This window comes from Hibiscus syriacus, unplaced genomic scaffold (assembly GCF_006381635.1).
Source record: "Hibiscus syriacus cultivar Baekdansim isolate YM2019G1 unplaced genomic scaffold, ASM638163v2 tig00110429_pilon, whole genome shotgun sequence".
In the NCBI taxonomy this organism is placed as follows: domain Eukaryota; kingdom Viridiplantae; phylum Streptophyta; class Magnoliopsida; order Malvales; family Malvaceae; genus Hibiscus; species Hibiscus syriacus.
In genome coordinates, this window is record NW_024062733.1 from 11,130,121 (window position 1) to 11,148,761 (window position 18,641).

General features: G+C 33.7%; 4 protein-coding genes across 4 annotated transcripts; 3 read left to right on the plus strand and 1 right to left on the minus strand.

Annotated features, from left to right (window-relative positions):
- The first annotated feature begins 5,347 nt into the window (after positions 1 to 5,347).
- LOC120124932 (ubiquitin-conjugating enzyme E2 variant 1A-like) lies at positions 5,348 to 8,107 on the plus strand. Its single transcript, XM_039143486.1, has 5 exons — positions 5,348 to 5,523; positions 6,447 to 6,586; positions 7,324 to 7,449; positions 7,515 to 7,641; positions 7,835 to 8,107. Exons 1-5 carry the CDS (start codon positions 5,496 to 5,498, stop codon positions 7,891 to 7,893), a joined length of 480 nt encoding a protein of 159 aa, XP_038999417.1. The 5' UTR covers positions 5,348 to 5,495; the 3' UTR covers positions 7,894 to 8,107.
- Positions 8,108 to 9,751: 1,644 nt separating this feature from the next.
- Positions 9,752 to 10,679, plus strand: LOC120125152 (plasmodesmata-located protein 6-like). Its single transcript, XM_039143648.1, has one exon. The coding sequence runs from the start codon at positions 9,840 to 9,842 to the stop codon at positions 10,596 to 10,598; it is 759 nt and encodes a 252-aa protein (XP_038999579.1). The 5' UTR covers positions 9,752 to 9,839; the 3' UTR covers positions 10,599 to 10,679.
- Positions 10,680 to 12,598: 1,919 nt separating this feature from the next.
- Positions 12,599 to 15,742, plus strand: LOC120125151 (plant UBX domain-containing protein 2-like). Its single transcript, XM_039143646.1, has 3 exons — positions 12,599 to 13,654; positions 14,499 to 14,777; positions 15,419 to 15,742. The coding sequence occupies exons 1-3, from the start codon at positions 12,749 to 12,751 to the stop codon at positions 15,665 to 15,667; spliced, it is 1,434 nt and encodes a 477-aa protein (XP_038999577.1). The 5' UTR covers positions 12,599 to 12,748; the 3' UTR covers positions 15,668 to 15,742.
- An 899-nt stretch (positions 15,743 to 16,641) lies between these two features.
- On the minus strand, positions 16,642 to 17,636 carry LOC120125153 (protein PLANT CADMIUM RESISTANCE 2-like). Its single transcript, XM_039143649.1, has 3 exons — positions 17,349 to 17,636; positions 17,207 to 17,278; positions 16,642 to 17,131 (listed from the first exon to the last, which is right to left on the minus strand). The coding sequence occupies exons 1-3, from the start codon at positions 17,566 to 17,568 to the stop codon at positions 16,830 to 16,832; spliced, it is 594 nt and encodes a 197-aa protein (XP_038999580.1). The 5' UTR covers positions 17,569 to 17,636; the 3' UTR covers positions 16,642 to 16,829.
- Between the last annotated feature and the right edge of the window lie 1,005 nt (positions 17,637 to 18,641).

The following is an 18,641-nucleotide window of genomic DNA, read 5'->3' on the forward strand; positions in this document are numbered from 1 at the left end:
ATATTTTCCAATATCAGAATTTATGATTTTATTTTTGAATAAAATATTAAATTGTACCATTACATGGTTTTTTATTAGAAATTTCACTTTTATAATAGTATGCTATTACTAATTTTAAATTTATTTCAAAATATTTTTAGTTTCCATTATAATATTAATGATATATTTTTTCTAAAAAAAGAGAGATTTATTTATCATTATAAAATTATTTTATTTAATTATTGTATTTTTAATTATTTGCATAATTTTTAACGTTTAAGTTTTTTCAAAATATTATAAATATATAATTTTTTATATAATTAAAGGTTAACTTATATAATATTGTATATTCATATATTTAAGTTATTTTTATATCAAATAAAAATATTTTATAATGTTTTAATACAATTCAATTACGCAAACTCATAAAGTGGTGAATTTAATTGATATTTTTGTAGGAAACAATGGATTAAATTGTAAAATTTTAAAGTTGGCAGACCGTTTTAATAAGTGCAAGAAATTCAGTGACTAAACCCATGATTTGCCCATTTTTATTTTGGAGAGAATTATAAATCTCTCCGCCGTATGTTCAGCAGAATATTTTCTTAGTTTTCCCTCTCCAACACCCCTTCTTTCAACTCCGATCTACTCGTCGTCCGACCTCCGATCGACGAACCGAAACACCATCGTGTTCGTTGTCGACCGAGGAACAAAACCCCTCAAATCTTTCATCGTGAATCGTCACCGTTCGTCGTTAATTTCAGTCGGAAGTATCGTCGGTAATAACTCGATTTTAGTTGGTTTTTAGTTGATTCACGACGATCCGGTCATCCGTTTACGACACCTCCCGCACCATCGTGTTCCTTGTGCCGTTCCGAGTTCGTCGGTATCAACCTTGGTCTCCGTAGATGGCGGCGCGTGAGGAGGTGAAGCGGTCAAAGTTTCTGATTTGTTGGAATCGAGCACTCCACCGTTCAAATTTGTGAACCGAGCTTTGTAAATGCCTCAAAATCGCTTAAAATTATTTTTAAGAATTTTTTCGTGATTTTTAGGCTGTCGGAAGAGGTTTGACGGGTTTGAACGATTTTGAACCGATTTGACCGGTTCCGACCCAACCCGTTGACCCGACCCGACCCGTTGATCCGACCTGTTAACCGTTGACCACTGTTAACCAAAACTTTGACCGGGCATTAAACGACCTTTGACTTTGACCGAGTATACCTATCCTGACGTTTTTCGACGTTCCAAATCCGATTCCGCAGTTCGTTTTTTGAAATTCGGATCCGAATGCCTCGAAATTATCAGTCAAACCTGTTGACTTTGATTTTGACCAAAAATTTCAAATTTTTGAAAAGTCATATTTTATGTTTTCGACGTCCTGAATCCGAATCCGAAGTCTGTTTTGCCAAATTCGAACCCGGTAAGCTGTTTTTCACTGATTTATCATCCGATTCGATTCGTTTTTCAGAATTAAGCTCTGTTTTTTATGTAATTTCTGTTGATATGGATCCGAGGAAATATTGGAAGATGATTTCAAGTTCGAGTGCGTTCGAATGGAATTTAATGGTTGATCAGTATTGCATGAAAATCGAGGTAATACTTTGCTACCTCTTTATGCTTTATGGAATATGTTTATATTGGTAAATGCATGAATAAGATAATGTTAGTCACTTTTGTGGAGTTGAGTAATTTATACACTCAATATGAATGTGGTAGAAATTCTGTAACTGAATACGGATCAAATGACTAATATAAGAGATTGAGGAATTGTTATAATTAAATTACAAGTTTGTGATTAGTGATAAAGAAATCAACAATGGATTTGTAACTTATATTTTATATAATCAAAGGTTAAATGTTAAAGGTACTTGGATGGGAAATTATGAGAATACTCTGGTAGGGTAAAAATACGAAAATACCCTTATGTTGTAGGATGACAAGAATTATCCCTGGAAGTTGGTTAATAACTCTGAAAAGACATATTGATCCAATATAATTACAGATGTGCATAAAAAAATAATAGTTTTGTTTAGAAAATTTGGATAATTGGTTTTTAATGCCGAAAAGGGTTTGCGCAAGATGCTAGAAGTTTGTTAAGGAATAATTTCAAGATCAGAGAATGTTCGGGAAAGCAATTGATCATAGGATCTTTAAATTATAATTATTTTCGTTAAGAGCTAATATCGAAATTATCTGGTTAAGAAATTATGAAAATTCCCGTAAGAGATAAAATAGTCCGAGTTGACCCTGAATGAGAAAGTACTTTGATGATTTGTACTTAACTCAATGAATTACGGATTTAATTGTTAAGATTCTGTCTTTGTACAAAAAAATTCTGATAACCTGTTAGCAACTTTTGAGAAGACAATTGACCTGAAAATCTCTAAGTTAAAAATAAACTATCGAGGGTGCTCTTTTGTCAGAATTGTTTGAAAGATCTGGAATAGATGATAAGTTGGAATTAATAATAGGACATAATGAAATGAAAGGATTGAAATACACCGGATATGTAAAATGACCAGAATACCCTTGTAATAAAAATGACTCAAGAATATCACCAAGCTCAGGAATGCTTGGATATCCTCGAGCTCTGAAAAGAATGGAATGAAACTGAGCACCAGAATGACCAAAATACCCTTATGACCTAGACTAAGTAGATGTTAGATTAATTAAGGAATCTAAATAAACATGGGTGTGGTACTGATCTTAAAAGCTATGGATCACATATTAAGCCGAGAAACCAATGTTAGTGTTATATCAGTACCTGAACGACATAGATGTCACTTGAATGCGTGTTTGTATTTTCAAGTTTGGCTCGATGATAGTTTTGGAAGTATCAGCTCAGCTCAACTCTAGAACGCATTCACTAGTAAGGATTTGATATTTGTTAGACAAATCGACCACGGAGACCGAATTGAATTGAACGAAAGTACAATATGTATCCAAAATTCAGAAACGTTTGAATTACCCTGAAAAACCTCGAAATAACGGGAATGGACATGACTACTAAATGAATTAGGTAACCTCAATGAATGAGGATTTAGTAAGTGATTTGGATAAGTCTGGAAACTCTGATGAGTTTTCATAGTGTACAATTACGATGGTTTATGATTAAAATAATCAAGTACGTCAGCATTACATGATATTGTGGAAGTGTGAAAATGAAATGAAGACATTGGAAGATCTATTCAGTGATGATTCCGAAAATGATCTATGGATAAGAATATTTGGTATTAAAGAGTGAATAACCTGGAAGGTTAATGAATTGACAAGTTGATAAGTATTGGTTATGGAAGCTATTCATCTGGAGGTGTTCGATAATCGGATTAATTGTCTTTGATGGTAAAGATTCTGAATACCCTTCAGATTTTGTAGAGCTTCTGAAAATTATCCGAGTAAGATGATCCTAATAAATTATATTCTGAATAACTGATGAATCTATCAGTTATTGAACTCTTTCAATAGTGATTCTAAATTCCAACATTCTATCGACATACTGAAGATCTGTGTTTTTCTGCTTGATAAGATTATCCAGTACCTCTGAATAATATATGTAAACTCTGGTGTGTTCCCTAATCATATAAATATTTTATCTGATTTCCGACTTAAATTCTGTTCTGATACATGACCTGAATTCTCTTTTGATTTCTGATATGGATTCTGTTCTGATATCTGTTCTGAATTCTGTTTTGATTTCTGATATCTCTGTTTAATGACGGAAAAATATTTTAATTGGGGGGTATTGTTGAATGAAGTATTTTCGCAGGTTCCTCGGCTTTGTGCCCAGGGCCTTACAAGTTGTGTGGGTTAGGTGTATGGTTCTGGGGAACCTACACATTATGTTGTGTTGGGATGGGGGTATATATATATATATATATATATATATATATATATATATATATATATATATATATATATATATATATATATATATGTGTGTGTGTGTGTGTGTGTGTTTTAAAAAGATCTAAAAAGTTACATGGTTTTTGGGAACACACTAGATAATCTATTCTGATCTCCTGAACTCAGTCATCTGAAATATTTCTCTGAACTGAAAGGTCATTGTCCGTTACCACATGAAATATCAGTAGGATCTCTGCTCAGCATAAAAATCTGTAAATGTTCGGAAACAATAAGGAAATATATGTTTATCTGTATCTGCACGTTCATCAACATCATCTGGTAGTTATGTATTACTGAGCTTTCCAAAGCTCACTCTGTTACTCAACATTTCAAATTAAAAGAATTGTACCAGTGCAGCTATTGACTTCAGTAAGGGAGTTCTTCCGGTGCTGTTTGCAGAGTATGATACATGTGATTTTATTTTATATACGAATCTGAAAATCTATTTTATTTTGAATATTGATAATTTTTATTTTGTACTCATAAATGATTTTATGAGTTTACAAGTATTAAAAAACGTTTTAAATTTTCCGCTATTTTTACAATGTGTCACTCCGGTGGCCCTAATGTGACACTCCAGATCTGATCGGGTTATCCGCATCGGTCTGATGGGGTTACAAAAATAATTTATATAAATAATAATAATAATAATAATAATAATAATAATAATAATAATAATAATAATAATAATAATAATACCAATACATGTTAAATGTACCTAAATTAAGGGTGCGTTTGGTTCACGGAATATAAGATTACTAGTGGGAATAAAAGATTACCGGGAAATAGGATTACTAGAAATGTTGTATTTTGAGTTTGGTTGGTTTAGCAGAAATGTAAGATTACAATGTTTGGTTAAAAGAATAAAAGATTATTGGAATGTATAATTTACCAAATTGTCTTTATTATATATTTGTTTTTTAACAAGTTGAATTCAACTATAATATTACTATAATTAATTTATATATTTTCTTTAAAAATTTTAAATTTATATAATTTATATAATTGTTTTTACAAAATTGAAAAGATAAATAGGTTTAATGAAAGGGTAAAATTTTATTTTAATCCCTGAACTTTATATAAAATTTTAATTATAGATTTTTTTTGTAAATCTAAAATAATTTAAGGATAAATTTATAATTTAACTTTCGTAGAATTTTTATTATTCAACTACAGAAGAATGATATTTTTGAAAAAAAATTAAAGACATTTTAATCCAAAACACCGGTAATCCAACAATACCTAAGGAAATGAGTAATCACATTCTCGATAATATACCTTAAAAAATCTACTATTGGTAATAAAATATTATTAAGAACTGAGAATATTAGCCAACCAAACGAGAGAATGAGGATTACATTATCCGATAATAAAATATACCTTGAACCAAACAACCCTTATTATCAGTGGCCTTTTAGACTTGTGAACTGTAGTAGTTGTTGGACTTTTTAGGCACTATCTCCTCTAGATGATCTTTCCTCTTTTTCTCTACAAAATTTTATTTTCATCTTAATTTTTTTTGGGTTTTGGGTTGTCTCTTTTGAATCAGAGTGAACCCTAACTTCTGTTTCTTTCTTTTCATTTCTTTTGGATTGAAACGATCAAACGGAGAAATGGGTTCTGAAGGATCCGGAGTTGTTGGTAAGTTTTCGATTTTCAAAGCCCTAGATTTTCCTCATATGTTTCTTAAGTTTCCCCATCTTTTATATTATCGTTGAAACTCTGTTATAATTGTTTGATTGTTGGAGCTTTGACGGGTGTATTGAATCTCTGGGAGCAATCTTTTGGGGATAATCTTCAGATTTGGCGGAGAATAGGGTTTTAGCTTCGATTATTAGTTTCCTTTTGTGTAATTCAAAGTACTGTTTCCCAATGCTTGAGAACGAATATGCTGTGTTTGGATTGATATTCAAGGTGAAACTTTTGAGAGCTAGATGAGGCTTCATTAGAAATATGTCTGGTTGGGTTTATAGTCTTGATCTCTGTTGAAAGAATTAGATATTGTAGGAATAAATCGAAGCAAATTGTAACGAGGGAAACCAAGGTCTCAATTGCTTGAAGTTTTTGTCTTAGATTTGGTCTTTTGATTTATAATTGGTAAAACCTTGAATGTGGATATAAGATGTGATTTGTTCTTTGATAAATCATGTTTTCTTTTCTGTTGAGTATATTTTGAAGTAGGCTTTAAACAGGCATCATCACCTCCTTTTCCTTGCTTAGGGCTTGTGTTACAACTTACAACATTAGCACATATGAATTAATGGAGTCGACCTTAGGCTATTTATGAGGGGAAGCGGTAGTTTCGTTTGTCTCTATATCTTGTTTATTGTTCTCATTCATGGTTAATGATGAACTTCATGATCGAAATTTATGACACAGCCTGTTCTATACTGCTTTTCCAGTATTTGACATAACATGCAAACATCTCTTTTTGTTCATTAGTTTTAGCTTTTATTTTTCGTATATTTGGGAACCGCGTTTGGTAATAATAGACTTAATGCAAATTTCAAGATTGACTTTGCTGCAATCCTTAGCTCGGGGACTCAAGTGCATTGTCTTTGTAGTGCCTAGGAATTTCAGATTGCTAGAAGAGCTTGAGAGAGGTGAAAAGGGAATTGGAGATGGAACTGTTAGCTATGGAATGGATGATGCTGATGATATATACATGCAGTCATGGACTGGGACTATTATCGGCCCACCAAATGTGAGTCTCTCTGTTTTTTTCGTTCTATTGTGCTCTTTTCTATAGTGGATTTACCTTTGTCTCTCAGTTGTGAATAAATGCAATGACGGGTGTAACTGTAACATTGTAAACACAACTTGAAGTTGATACGTACTTCTAACTCTGCCCATCTTCACAATTTAGTCTCATCATCAAGACACACATATTTGTGTAATTCTTGTGTTAGACATTCAAGGCATGAAAAAAGGTTATGGTTGAGAGAAATTATGTTCTAGCTAGAATAGGAACACTGCTTTATTTCTTTTTGTACTGTACGGTAGAATTGGGATGCAATTGACCGACATAAATACCATTTTATGGTGACAATCTGAGCTCATTGAAACATACGAGAAGAAAAGAAAAGTACTTTTCACAGCTGAAATACTTCTGTAAAAGTTGCTTAATGAGTTTCTACAAAGCTTGATGATAATTGGTCCCTATTTTATCACATAATTTACCGACTTTGTTCCAAGCACTGTTTCTGAAAAAAAAAAACTAGTGCCTGCAGACCTATTGGAGCCTCCTTGTAATTGTCACCTAGAAGTAAAACATACAGAGCTTTATGACATAGGTCTTTGGTAAAAGGAATTTTATAAATTATTTTACACAATAGCTGCTGTTGATTGTCAAACAGTAATGAGTTATATTTCCTGTTAAAACTATTCATTTCTTAAGATGAAAAATGAGATGGTAACTTGCTTATTCTTTATGCATGTTAGACTGTTCATGAGGGACGCATCTACCAGTTGAAATTATTCTGTGGCCTGGATTATCCAGATAATCCGCCAAATGTGAGGTTCCAAACCCGGATGAACATGACCTGTGTCAATGAGGAAACTGGAGTGGTAGGTGATGTTGTCTTTGGATCTATTTACTGCATCATATGATACTTACGGGTGTAAATTGGCAGGTCGAACCTAGCCTTTTCCCCATGCTTGCTAATTGGCAAAGGGAGTGTACAATGGAAGATATATTGACTCGGCTGAAGAAAGAAATGATGTCTCCACAGAATCGGAAGCTTGCTCAGCCTCCTGAAGGTGTGTATATCTCAGTTGTGATTTTCTTGCTGAATTGTAATGTTTTCGTGCTTGTTCTAGCTTCTTAAGCTCGTCTCCTTTCTGAAACGAGTTTTTACTTCTTTAGGATAGTCAAATTTTAATGTAGATCTTCTGTGCATAAAAGTTCTCTATCGGTTATGTAAATGTTTAAACCGTGATAATCTTCTCCCAGGCAATGAAGAGGCAAGCCTCGAACAAAAGGGCTTGGTGCTGAAATGTTGCATCATTTAAACTTCATCAGAGTTTGAACATAATGTATATAAAATCTATACGCCTGGTAATTCCAGTGGCTATCTTAGTACCATCAATATATATATATATGTGTGTGTGTGTGTTATGCTTTTGTATGGGAAAGATGTCCTCGTTCCCACCAAATGGTGGTTAAATAAATGGAACTTCTTAATGAACTGATGACATTCGAAAATTTATGACTTGTGCTCACTGCTGATATCGTAACATCAGTTAGCGAGCATTTTTTTTTTTCTTATTTCCTCCCTTTTGTTTCAATTTGATGTAATTTAGAATGTAGGTGAGGATAAGATGAGTCACCTTGATCTGTTTGTTCAAACTGTTAAATATTCCTACTCTTTGATATTGGATTCCATGCATCATTTCTTTTGTTGTTTCGATAAGTACCAGAGTATATATATGGATGAGATCCTATTGCTCAATGTAAAACTTTTTTAGATGAGTTAATCTTAGCCATTTATTTTAACTCATTCAATGGTTTTAAATTTGTGTAAAACTAAAAGGATTTTACAATGTGTAAGTGGAGTCTAATCTCTCTCTCTCTATATATTTATATATAAAATCAGTTTTCATAAGCATCGATATCAGCAGTGAATTATTGAGAATGAATTATGAAATGCCCATGCCCTTAACAACACATTTTCCTTGTACACCAATCTTAAATAAATAGTGACCCATTCACTACTTGTGAGTGTATGTGCTATTAAAAAAAATGCGAGCGCGCTATTCAGTCACTTGAAACCATGAATTGTCTTAAATTATTGGGATTTTTTAATGAATTTCCCTCACTATTTCATTTAAAATAAAAGAGACGTATAACGTCTTTTTGTTTCTTTTATGAGTCAGAGATAATGGGACCTATCCTAAATACAAACTTGTAGAGTTTGTTTCGTTTACTACATAAATTTTCTAGAACTAGAAAGAAGAATCCCTCACAATTGAACCCATGCCATAAATTCCTTAAACTCATCATCCCACTGAAAATTTAACCAATTAATTATCATCAAATGAAGTTGATTTTGGGGGTGAAAGATCAATTATATACAACGTAGTTTGAGTGGCATAACTTCATCTTTTGACTTTCACCGTTCAACCTCACCGACAATATCCCACTACCCATCTTCCACAATTCCATACCCAACAATGAGTCTTTCTGCAACCCAAAAAATAGTAGTAATTAATTTTTTTTATTAATTTCAAGTGATTGTAAAGTAGTATCTATTCTAAATATTCTTAATAATTAGACAATAAACACTCAATCATTCTACAATCACTGATGTTCGAGAACCCGTGACTTCTAGGAACAATAACGATTCCTTTAAACACCAAGGTAAGTTGGTTCATGCGGTAGTAATTAATTCTTAAAACACTACTTATTAATAGTTATAATAATTTGCTCATATTTCAATTTTTAGCCCTAGCCTAGGAATTATCAACCATAATATTAAATTTTAGTTATGATATCATGATTATAAATATTTACAATATAAGTTATCTTTTAAAATATTATGATATGATCATATTATTGTAGAACATATTATATGTGAATAGTAATACTGAGTATGACCCTAGGGTAAAATTGTTTGAATAATGTAGTTAAAAAACCCAACAGTCAACATAGAAAAGTAAGATATCACTATACAGTTTATATAATTTATAAAAATCATCGTATAGTCCTAACCAGTTTATTAAATACTGTAGCAATCACTTTAGTTTTAAAAAATAATTTTTATGTAACAATTTTGCCACGACCCACGAGGCCAGTGTATACCTTTTGCTTACGTAAATTCCCCTCAAAGGAAAGCTCTGTCTTTCCATATTGAAGTGGTTGCCTCTTCTTAAGCCATCGCTCACTTTGCTCTCCATCTTCTCTTTCAGACCCCTTTTTTTTCTCTCTCGCTGATCTCCTTTCTATCTTCTTTTTCCCCATGGCTTTAGCTACCAAAAAAGCTTCATCATTTCCTCTTCTTCTTTTCACTGCAATATCAATATTCTTCATGAACCCATTAAATTCTGCCATTGATACCTTTGTTTTCGGTGGGTCTTCGCGGCTCAAGTTCATTTCAGGCTCGCCCTACGAGTTCAACGTTAACTCCATACTCAATTCCCTAGTCAACTCGGCCATGTTCACCTTTTACAACAATTTCACCATCCCCGCCTCTCAGGACACCGTCTACGGCCTCTTCCAGTGCAGTGGCGACCTCAACAACGGAGACTCTGGCCGCTGTGTGGCTAAAGCGGTGAGACAACTCGGCACTCTTTGCCTTGACTCCACGGGTGGCGTGATGGAACTCGAGAGGTGTTTCGTTAAATATGATAATACGACGTTTGTGGGCGTGGAAGACAAGACTGTGGTGGTCAGAAGATGTGGGCCGTTGATTTCGAGTTCGTCGGACGAGTTGGCCCGGCGTGATGCGGTGCTGGGTTTCTTGGGAGCGAGTGACATGACTTACAAGCCGTTTCGGATCGGCGGGTCAGGGGATTTACGGGGTGTGGCACAGTGTATAGGGGATTCAAGTCCGGGCGAGTGTCAGGATTGCTTATCAGAGGCAATCCGACGGCTAAAAACCAGGGTTTTAAATTATGGGTACGGTTACGTTTTCGATCATTTCGTGTTTATCGCGATTACGTTTATAACGGGAGCTTTTGCGGCCCGTCACGGGTATTATTACGAGTGTAGCGGGTAAATCAGAAAGCGACACTATCGTTATTTCGCGGACGCTATCACACTAACAAACAACTATTTAAAACCCTGCTAAAAACAGATTGTGCGGCAGCCAAGTGCAGAAGTGTTAATCATAATTAATCAACACTTTTTGTGAGAAGTGTTAATGCAATTGTTAGCAACAGTGTATATAACAATAGTAAAGGATTAAGACAAGATATTCCCTTTGCTTCAAGTGCAAGTGAATCTTGTATCATCTCCTCCAATGCAATTGAAATGATTTCTTTTCTAAAAAGCAAGATGGATAATAAATTAGATAAAAAGGAAGCTTTAATGAAGAATGAGACAAACAAAAAGGTTTTATTTATTATTAACAAATAATGCGAGAGATCCTTTTTCATCTTCTGTCATTGTATTAATTTATGGCTTAATCAGTCATCCCTGCAAACAAAAATGAGTGATATCAAACTGCTTAAATCTAATTTTTAGTTGAAGATTTTCTTAATGGTCGTTGACATTTTCAGAATCGAAATACATTACTGGTTGTTATCGGGGATGGCCCGAGGGGGTCTTGGGTGCAATCGTACTCCTAAAAATTTCAAATCCCTATATAACTTAATAATTTTTTTTTATATTTTCTATTGATCCCTTAAAATTTTGTAACTTTACACCACTAAATTTTTAATAGTACGTTTTAAGTTCGTACATATGAAAATCATGTGTTCGTTCCTCGTCGTTACTATATTTGTTCACCACTTATTTCCGGAGGTGCTTTTGATTTTCTATAGCTAGATCAAGGGATGACCGGTGGTTGCACATATTTGAGAGTTGTTAAGCATTGAAATTAGAGGATCTCATCTCATCATTGCCGTTGATTGTTTTCCATTTAATTGACTGTTTGTTATTGTTTTATAGATGTTTTTGATGGTAATCGGGTGAGACCGTTTGCTTACTTTATCAACATTGTTGTGCATGTTCATTGTAATTGTTAGGTTTTTTATTCTTTATTAAAGTGTGTATGATATACAGATAGGGATTGATTCAAGTAGTAAGCAGTTTGATGCTTAAGTAAGGTCTCAAGTTCGAGTCATTGTGTATACAAAAAATCTCTGCTGAAAGAGTTATCCACCAAAATCATATGTACGACGTAGATCTGTCCAGATTAATAAGACAAAATCTTGAAAGTCGGAGTGAAAAAAAAAAGTAACTTTTTAAATCATGATATCTATGAGGTTGCATGATTGGTTCTTACCATTTTCTTAGTTCTAATAGGATTTCCATCCTTTTTAAAATTTTGATTTAAATTTAAATAAATAAATATTTTTTAATTTATTCCAATTTTCTCATAACATTACATATTCTATTTTAACATTAATTAACGATAATTTATGTATTTGTAACCTGTTTATAGATTAGATTATTCATTTGGTTTAAATTAAATTTAGATAAAATATATTTTAAATTGAGTTGGGTAAAAATGTGTATTTTATTTAAATTCAATTATATAATTCTTAAATATGAATAAATATATTTTACATTTTCTTATATTTTTAAATATTTTTATATTATTGAATATGCTAATTATATCAATAATTTTATAAAATTTAGATATTGTAACGAAATCATACAAAAAAATCTTAATCTAATTTTAAAATCTAATTTATAAATGAAGATATATTATGAGTACAATTTAATTAATTTATTTGTTATAAAAAATTAATTAATTTATTTTTATATAAACTTTCTTTTCTTAACAAATAAGATAATAATATCTTTTAATAATAAACTGAAAAATATTATATTTGAAAATTACTATTATTAGATATATTCTCAGGATCTCCTTAAGATCAAAATTCCATTTTAATCAGCTCCGTTGAACAATTTGCAGGTCACAGAGGAGACTTCCAATTCCATTCCCCACTACAACCGCCATTAGCATCTTCTTAAGATCTGCTTGTAATCGCCTAATACCAATAACACTTTCCGCGTCTTCTCAGGTAAGTAAGCGCAAAAATACATTTCCCCCCTTTTCAATTATCTGCTACTTTATCTTGTACATCAATCAATTTACTTCCTTTGATATCCCTTTTTTTCTTTATTTTTTATTCTCGATCTATATTACTGTTCAGTTTGTAGCTTCAAGCTAAGAGAAATAATATCCAAACAGCAATAATGTCTGAGATGAAAGACAAATTGAAAGGATTCATGAAGAAAGTCAACACCCAATTCTCATCATCTTCTTCTTCATCTGGTAAATTCAAGGGCCAAGGTAGAGTCTTGGGTTCTTCTTCCTCTGGTCCCGTTAATAATCCCACCCTTACCCGTCCCACTCAATCTCCAAAGCCTATCCTTTCTTCTTCCTCTTCCAATTCTAAGCCTGTAGTACCTTCAAAACCACCAAATTCTGATCAAGATAAGCCCAGTTCTGCCCATTATCCTGAACCAACTGACAAACCGGGAACTGGGTTTGATCCTTACGATTCATTTATCACTTCTAGCAAGGTATCCAAAAATGGGTTCACTTTAAATGTGTTTGAGTGTCCGATTTGCGGCGCTTCTTACAAGTCCGAAGAGGAGGTGTCTATACATGTAGAAACTTGCATTGATACTAATTCATTGGATAGGAAAGGGAGTGATGGTGATCCAGGATCCAATGAGAATGTGTTGACAGAGTCTAGAAGTGAATTAGAGGTTTGTGTTGGTTCATTTCTTTCAAGTAAGCCACCAGAAGGGTCAATTGAGGTGGTTCTCAAGTTGCTGAGGAATATAGTGAAGGAACCTGGGAACTACAAGTTTAGGAGGATTAGGATGGGTAATCCGAAGATAAGGGAAGCAGTTGGTGAGGTAGCAGGAGGAGTTGAACTATTGGAATTTGTTGGATTTGGATTGAAGGAGGAAGGAGGGGAAATGTGGGCAGTCATGGAAGTTCCTAAAGAGGAGCAGATTAGTTTGATCAATAAGGCAGTAATGCTGTTGGAACCAGGAAATATGGAACAATTCAAAAAAAGTGAAAATATCCCCCATGCATCTCCTGTTGAGAAAGAGGAAAGCGTTGAGCCGAAGAAGATAGACAGAAAGGTAACTGGATTGTTTGCAGATATTTCTATTATTTAATCAAATCCTCTCACTTCCCATTTTCATGTGTATGTTAGTGTATTTATACTTATAATCCTCTACTATTCATTTTGATATCTTGTTTTAAATCTTGACTGGGATAAAATTATAATCCATTATTTACTCTTTACATGGTGCGACTGACTGCTGCATATTCACAGCGTAGTGCGTGTGTGATAATATGTTTGTACGTATGTAAGGTTACGATTGGATGCAAGAATGAACCTAGTGAATATGTGTGTTTAAGATTTCAGTTTACACAGTGCGACTGACTGTTGACACATATGAGGTTACAAATAGGTGCAAAATTTCAGTCTGTTTACAGTGGACCTAGTGGATCATTGCATTTTGTTAATACAGATAGGAACATGATGAAAGAATTGGTTGGTGTGGTCCTATAGAAAGGCTCTTGTCAAATACTACTTCTATAAAGTTTCCAGAAATACTTTCGATAGGTCACCTTGATGTTATGTATGTAGGAGATCCCTGTCCTGCTACACTTCTAGAATGTTACTAAAAGAGTGAAAGATGCTTTTTGTCCATGGTTGGTGTAAATTGGACTTTATAGAGTAGTTGACAACATTGCTTTCTTTTTGATCATTTCATTCTTGCAAACTTGCTTGCCATTTTACTCCATTCTCCTTTTTATCTTGTTGAGTGTTCAAATTCAGTGATTTTGAACAATTTTATCATGATATTAGATGTTCACCCGTCTCTCATTCTTCTTAATACATTCAATTTTTTCTTGTACATTTTATTAGGTCTTGTAGTATATATCTCTAACTCAACATGGATTTTGTTATTGTAGATCCGGGTCTTTTTCTCTGTTCCCGAGAGTGTAGCTGCTAAAATTGAGCTACCGGATTCTTTCTATAACCTATCAATTGAAGAGGTGAAGAGAGAAGCAGAGATGAGAAAGAAAAAGATTGCTGAATCCCAGCTATTAATCCCTAAATCTTACAAGGAAAAGCAGGCGAAAGCAACTAGGAGAAGGTATAGAAGAACAATCATTCGCATCCAGTTTCCTGATGGAGTGGTGCTTCAAGGAGAATTTGCTCCTTGGGAGCCAACTAGTGCCCTGTACGAGGTTAGTCCTCTTTGTCTAGTCATTCATATTACTCCCTATCAGTTTCTTTAATATAGTTCAAAATGACTTGTTATATTTAAACAAATTTCAGGACCTTATTTCATATTAGGTGTGTGTCAATTCTGCTATGATCTTGTTCATAGTCTTAATTTCCCACTGACAATCTTTCAAGCAGGATACACATGTTAGACTATAACAGAGAACATTGGACTAGTTAGTTGTTGCAGCATATACAAACATTTTGCCTTTTCACATTATCCATACGAAGTCATATTTGGTCGTATTCCACGAAACTGTTTTAAGTTTTATCATGTTTTTGGGATCCTAGAATGATGACTAATTTACTAGTCAAGTCTGTTATTGTTGAATGTTATTTTGCACCAATGCCTTGATGTCCTCCTGCAGAATTAACATGTTTACCATTTTCTTTCAAAATCTTGGTGTTTGGTCTCATCCCCACCCATTTTGAGAGTGGTGGTATTCCTCGGTCTCTTTTATGGCTTTCATTATGGATAACATCACCTGCTCCAAATGTAGAGTTATTCTTTTGTTTTGAAAAGCGGGAGTAGGGAGGAGCAAGCTTCATCCCGTTACCATCGTAGTTAGAATGTGAAATGATTTCTGCTCTTTCTGGTCTTTAGTTCGTGAGCTCAGCACTGAAGGAACCCTGCCTGGAGTTCGAGCTGTTTGATCCTGTGGTGGTTAGAAGGCGGGTAATCCCTTCGTTTCCAGCAGCAGGGGAGAAAGCCAGGACGCTAGAGGAAGAAGATTTGGTTCCCTCAGCACTAGTGAAGTTCAAGCCTGTTGAAACAGATTCCATCGTTTTCACAGGGCTTTGTAATGAGCTCCTAGAGATCAGTGAACCCCTTGAGTCATCTGCTCCGGCGTAAGCTTTGATCAAAATTTCCGTATTTCTTGGGAAAATAGAGTATTACTGAAATTTTATAAGTTGCTCTTAAAGCTGTTAAATTGAATTTTGCCCACTTTGTACGGTTATTGGCGTTTTTTTCAAAGAACTGTAGATTTCACTTGTCTTGTAATAATGAATTCAATTCTCAACATTGTCGTAAACTTTGAAAAGATATGATTTTGGTGTACACAACGAATTCTATTTTATTGTGTTTGACAATTGGTGTATTTTGTCATAAACGTTGCGTGTAATATAATGTTATGCTAGTATTTAAAATATGATATTTTGTTTTAGCATAATATCAAATTTAATTTATAATGTTTTCGTGAGTTATTGGCGTTTTTAGTACATTTATCGTCCAAAGTTTTAATTTTTTTTTTCTGGTAAAAATGACCTCTACCGATGGAAATCTCTAATGATAAGCACATATTGGTAATGTGATATTATGTGTTAAATTGTTGTTATGTCACTCAAAGTGATTGTCATGCCATTTAAAAATATGATATGATATGTATTATGTCACTTAAGATAATACTACAATATATTAATATGTATCATATAGTTTAAGTGATGATATAATATATGTCACGTCAATTACTAAATATATGTAAAGATATCACGTGTTCTAATAAAAAAATTAAAACTTTGAGAGTTGAATACTAAAAAAAAAGAGAACTAGAGTGACTGTTTGAATAAACATTAAAATTAATTTTAACATTATGCATTTATTTTATACATCAACAACTTATTTTGCGCAACCTATTACATATTTATCTATCAATATTACACCGACTTTATAAGATCATAGAAATCATAATTTCCATTTTATCATGAGAATGGAGGAGCTGACAATTAATGTCGTCCATTGGTGCCGGTCATGGTTCGTGTTGATTTCCTGGAAGGTATGCACCCATGCTTCTAAATGTTACTGATTTTCTTCAAGCTAGATTATGATGGCAGTAAATAATCTGATTATGGTTTTAATTTTCTCTGTAGTTTTAACATATTTGTTGGACCAGCCAAAGGCTTTTAATTTTATACATTCAACTTCATATTCAACACGTACCTACATCATATTCATAACTGAAGGCAATCTTAAACCTGAAGATACTAAACAAAGATGACATTTTAACCACTCTTGTTCATCGGCTCATCCCTCCTTCCACCGCCGGCGGGATCGAAGTCATCGGCACTTCACCACGACTCTGCTTTTCTATATTGCCTTGCCACCCTATGGACAAATCGTAGCCACGGGTTTTCAGCTCACGGTACTCTTGGCACAAGGCGCAGTACTCGCAGAAGCAATGGACGAGGCAATCCCCGCAAGGGTGTTTCTTCAACAAATATTGCTGCCTCATTTTGGATCGGTAAAAGCACGAATAGCAACAAGCGCACCCCGTCACGCATGCTATCAGTGTGTAAAGTGCTCCATTCACACCACATGCTGCCACCACACGAAATCTCTTCAATCAGTATAAATCTATCATGTTTAATAATCAAAATCTGGGTTTTAACTTACATGATGATCCTTTATCTACAATCTCAGCAATTTGGCCAAAAGTGACGCAGGGGCACCAACATGTTATGCAGCCTGTAAGGATAATTAATTAGAAACCATTTTTTGTAAGGAGAAATGGGGTTTGAGTTGAGTTATAGCTTACAGTTTCTCCAGTCAGAGAAGCAGTCACAGAGGCCTGATGACCAAGGGACTCTAGTTTTAGTCTTAACAGTTTTGGTCGTTTGAGAACTGTCGGTGTAGTACGTGTTCGAGGAGCTGAGTGGAATCCCAGTTGTGGCGGCGGCTTCTTGGCCGAACTGTGGTGGTTGTTGTGGTGGTGAAGCTGAGAACTTTTCATAGCCACTTGGGTTGAAGGAAGCCATGGATGTATACGTGCTGCGAAAACTGTATACTATAGAATGCAAAAGTAAAGTTATTGTGGAAAATCAAAGAAAAGATAGGCAATTTGTTTGGAATTTGGATGAGGTTATATTAAGGAGAAAATGATGGGATGTTCGGTAAGTCAAGTCAACCGGGGCGTCGAACCAGAAAAGTCTTGGCGTGTGTTTTGCACTTGCAGTTGCTACGAAACTACAGATACCGTGTGGATAGACCACACTACAGGTTTGATTTGTTTAATATTCGTGAACAAATTCATTTATATGATATTAATATATTCATTTAACGTTCATTAACATATTATCCTAGTCGCTCTCTCCTCCCTCTTTTTTTTTTCTTTGAAATGGTGTCGTTTTTATAGATCAAATCATTTTTTTTATTTTGTTTAGCGGATGACATCGGCTTTGATGTTGCTTGTTGATTATCGATTTTCTTTTTTCTCTTTTTTTTTTAATTTTGCAATGAGAATAATTTTACCTTTGTGACATATTTTTTCGTTGTTTTTCTTGGTTGTTTGGTTGTTCTTTTATTTATGTTTTTCAGGGATAGAATTGACGATCACATGACTGATCAAGATGACGCTTATTTGAAATCTTGTTGATCTTCCCTACTATGGACATTCGGATTGAATTTGGATGCGTGATTATGCGTTCGTTGATAGTTTCTCATGACATTATGCTCTGATTTGTTGTTCTCTGTGATCTTTCAATAGCTTAATTCTATTTTGTGGTTTGTTTGTCGATGCAATAAGATTTGTTTGTATTTATTTTTGTTCGAATATTTTTGTTGGATTTTTTCCCTTTTGATTCTTATATGATCTAAAGTGGTTAGTTTCAATATTATAAGAAAATATGCAAATTATGTATTTAGTTTACAATTATAGTTGTAAACTCTTATTGTAATTTTGAATATTTTCACTTTTTAATAATACTAGAGACTTCTATTAAAAAAATATTCATTATTCATTTTGTGTTTGCGAGTATGTTCATTTATATGATTTAAGTACCTTCTATAATTAACACTCTCCTTTTATTCTTTTATCTACATGCTAAATGTT

Coding starts and splice junctions, on each gene's coding strand:
- LOC120125152 (XM_039143648.1), top strand. CDS start 9,840: ATGGCTTTAGCTACCAAAAAAGCTTCATCATTTCCTCTTCTTCTTTTC.
- LOC120124932 (XM_039143486.1), top strand. CDS start 5,496: ATGGGTTCTGAAGGATCCGGAGTTGTTG. Junction 5,524..6,446: donor TGAAGGATCCGGAGTTGTTG/GTAAGTTTTCGA, acceptor TTGTCTTTGTAG/TGCCTAGGAATTTCAGATTG. Junction 7,642..7,834: donor GCTTGCTCAGCCTCCTGAAG/GTGTGTATATCT, acceptor ATCTTCTCCCAG/GCAATGAAGAGGCAAGCCTC.
- LOC120125151 (XM_039143646.1), top strand. CDS start 12,749: ATGTCTGAGATGAAAGACAAATTGAAAGGATTCATGAAGAAAGTCAAC. Junction 13,655..14,498: donor CGAAGAAGATAGACAGAAAG/GTAACTGGATTG, acceptor TTGTTATTGTAG/ATCCGGGTCTTTTTCTCTGT. Junction 14,778..15,418: donor CAACTAGTGCCCTGTACGAG/GTTAGTCCTCTT, acceptor TCTGGTCTTTAG/TTCGTGAGCTCAGCACTGAA.
- LOC120125153 (XM_039143649.1), bottom strand. CDS start 17,568: ATGGCTTCCTTCAACCCAAGTGGCTATGAAAAGTTCTCAGCTTCACCA. Junction 17,279..17,348: donor CTTCTCTGACTGGAGAAACT/GTAAGCTATAAC, acceptor TTATCCTTACAG/GCTGCATAACATGTTGGTGC. Junction 17,132..17,206: donor TGTAGATAAAGGATCATCAT/GTAAGTTAAAAC, acceptor GTGTGGTGGCAG/CATGTGGTGTGAATGGAGCA.